This window comes from Poecilia reticulata, linkage group LG15 (assembly GCF_000633615.1).
Source record: "Poecilia reticulata strain Guanapo linkage group LG15, Guppy_female_1.0+MT, whole genome shotgun sequence".
In the NCBI taxonomy this organism is placed as follows: domain Eukaryota; kingdom Metazoa; phylum Chordata; class Actinopteri; order Cyprinodontiformes; family Poeciliidae; genus Poecilia; species Poecilia reticulata.
This window is the reverse complement of record NC_024345.1, coordinates 17378102-17381190: the sequence shown is the minus strand read 5'-3', so window position 1 is coordinate 17381190 and position 3089 is coordinate 17378102. Positions and strand designations below refer to the sequence as shown.

Here is a 3089-nt window from a genome sequence, read left to right as displayed (position 1 = left end):
ATCCATCCATCCATCCATCCATCCATCCATCCATCCATCCATCCATCCATCCATCCATCCATCCATCCATCCATCCATCCATCCATCCATCCATCCAAACGCTAGGTTCTACCTGACTCAAAAACATTGTTTTGTTGACTCTGCCTACTCTGTTCTATTTATTTTAATAAGAACTCTCCCTCAGTTTGTTTAGGGTGTTTTTAATCTGGAAGTTTGTCTTTTACTCCTCAGGGAGGCCATAACCGAAGGCTTGAGGGCTCTGAACGATGTTATTCCTGGAGGAGACACATGCATGAACCTCGGCCTAGAGATGGTATGACTAATTCTGTTTTTGTGTACTAAATGCCTCCCCTGTGGCGCAATGATTATATCATTCAGTTAAACAAAGGTTTAGCTGAATTACCTGAATCTGAGAAAATTGTAAACTGCTGCTTTGCCTGTGTATGTGTGTCCAAAGCACTCCACTTTACCGCCTGTCTTTTTAAGAACCCCTTCTTTTACAGCTCACTTTATAGTAATTGGTAGTGACAGCTACTTTTTTTCACATAGGACAGTTAAGCAAGTAAGCGAAAATGTTAAATGATGACATCATGAAGTAAAGTTTGGAAAAGTCTCAAAACAAAACAAGCTGGACGGTTTGCAGGCAGAGGTTAACTCCCTGTGGTTTGAACACTTAGATGTGCAGGGTTATGTCTGCAGTCATAATTATTATGCTAGAATTCACCATTTTACTGTGTGAAACAATTTTAATGGCATATTAACTGATACCGGTTTTTTCCTGTTACAGGCTAATGCACAGATTTACCATGAGAACCGAGGTAAGGTCCATCTGAAATGTCTCTTTTTTTTTTTTAGCACAATTAAATATAATAGCAAAAACAAAAACATATATGCTCCGTGTTTTTTGTAGGGACTGCCAGTGTTATCATTGCTCTGACAGATGGGGAACTGAAGGAAAGGCAGTACGACACAGCACAGCGTGAGGTAATGTGTGTTAATGCGTGTTAATGCGGGAAGAAATGCGCTATGGCATGCAGCCTTGTTGTGGATTATTACCACTCTAGTTGCCATCAGTTTTACTATAGAAAATTGTTGATCGATTGAATTTGTGGCTTAAACTTAGGAAATTCCAATTTAAATGTTGCTTCCAACCTTGCTGGGAGTGGAAGTGGCTGAAATGAAGTATTTAATTTATGACCTGATCTGACAGCGGCAGCTAAAGAAAAATGACATAAAATCAACATCTACTAACCACTAATAACAAACTAAAGAAGTTATTAAGATTCCATATTATGGCTATAAATCAATTTTTAAGGGAAGTTTGGGGAAGGAAAAAGCAAGGAACAAAGCTGTTGAATATCCAGAAAACGAGGCCTGAGCCTCAGGAACAGAACAGTGAAGGTTGTGATGACTTGGATTTATGCTGAAAAAATCTCAGCTCCCACAGGGGGTGATTTTGTTTATATGTCACTCTTGAAACGGCTGGCAGAATAATTGTTTCGCTTGAAGAATTATAACAAAATGGATATTCAGCATTTAATTTTATGATAATAAATTATGGACTGTTCAAAATTAAAAGGAAATGTAGTGGTTAGGATTTAATTATTTGTTGTTTTGTGTCAGAACAAAATTACACAAAAACAGCTCAAAGTGTCAGTAATTCATCTTTATTATGAGAGACTTGTATAAAGTCTCTCATAATAACTTTTAGACTTTGAGAAATAGTCTAAAAGTTCATTTGGCTCACATATTAACATCTCTAAGGCCATTTTAGATGAGCAGAAAAGCAGAGAAAATCTTACCAAATGTTCGACCAACCCTTGCAGGCACAAAGAGCCAGGTCTTTGGGAGCCATTGTTTATTGTGTAGGAGTCAAAGACTTCAACCAGACCCAGGTAAGACGCACATAGAAATAAAATGTCGCAAATGCGTTAAAGCATCTACTCAGTTTTGCGTCCTGTTTCGATATTTTTGCAGCTTGCAACTATTGCAGATACCATGGAACATGTGTTTCCAGTAACGGGAGGCTTCCAAGCCCTCAGAGGAATTATTGACTCGGTATGACACACGCATGCAGCACCACATCTATGTTATAGAAAAACCCGCCCACACAGGAAGACTCATTAAAGCATATTGCGTCCCGAAATTTCACATGTGATTTCCCCCCCCCCCCCTCTTTGTGGCTCTCAGATAATCAAGAAGTCTTGCATTGAGATTCTGGCAGCCGAGCCATCCAGTGTGTGTGCGGGAGGTAAGAGGTCTGAGCCGTGAGGGTCTTGGTTAAAGCAGGGGATGGGGTGAGCAATTGTGTCAGTCATCGAAAGCCTTTTTAGTGGAACATGAGGTTAAGTAATTGCATGGATGCTCATGACCGCAGAGTGACAGGGAGCGTATTGTCACTCACAGCCAGAGGAAATTAGCATGGCCGCTCCAGCGCAGCATGTGTGCAAAAAAAATAAAAAAATCTTTAAGCATGGCTGCATCTCTGGCCTAGTTTGCCACATTGTGTATGCTAAACAGACCTTTGAGATTGTTTCGAGCTCTATTGTCTACTCCTTCTCCAGCGATGCTGTTTCCTGTATGATGCTTGAGGAAGCCAGAACCAGTGGAGGAAAGGCTGAGAGATCCTTTATGTGCGACCGGCACGATGGATGAGCTTTGACATGACCTTATTAGGACTCACTTAAGAGAGTGCGTCTGCGGGCCTGCTACCAGGGCCGCTAATGGAGATTACCTCGCATTATGGGCTATGATGAATGAGTAAAGCATGTTAGAGGAGGAGACTGGAGAAATATCTTGCCTTAGAAGTAAAACACGGTAAAAAAAACTCTGTTATTACCAGATATAATTACCGTCTCTTGTTTCTGAGTCTGGGCATGTCTCACTAGACATATTCGATTGATGAATCTCATAATGTTCAGTGAACTAAGAGAACTAAGAAACAAAGAGACCAAAGCCTGATTATGGCCTAATTGATGGAGATTATACCCACATGCACATTGTTTGCCTCTGTTTGTAGTTCAATGTCTACAGAACTGGACAGATTTGTTCACAACCCTTGGTAAAGATTTGTAACAAATATATATATA

At 40.3% G+C, this 3089-nt stretch overlaps 1 protein-coding gene across 1 annotated transcript in view; it reads left to right on the top strand.

Annotated features, from left to right (window-relative positions):
* The window catches only part of antxr1d (ANTXR cell adhesion molecule 1d), a 24380-nt gene that overhangs the window by 3087 nt on the left and 18204 nt on the right, over window positions 1-3089 (top strand). Inside the window, exons 2-7 of the mRNA XM_008429967.1 lie at window positions 232-313; window positions 788-818; window positions 911-984; window positions 1827-1895; window positions 1978-2058; window positions 2191-2251. Of these exons, the coding sequence (XP_008428189.1) occupies window positions 232-313; window positions 788-818; window positions 911-984; window positions 1827-1895; window positions 1978-2058; window positions 2191-2251 (398 nt within the window). The remainder of the gene's footprint in view (window positions 1-231; window positions 314-787; window positions 819-910; window positions 985-1826; window positions 1896-1977; window positions 2059-2190; window positions 2252-3089) is intronic.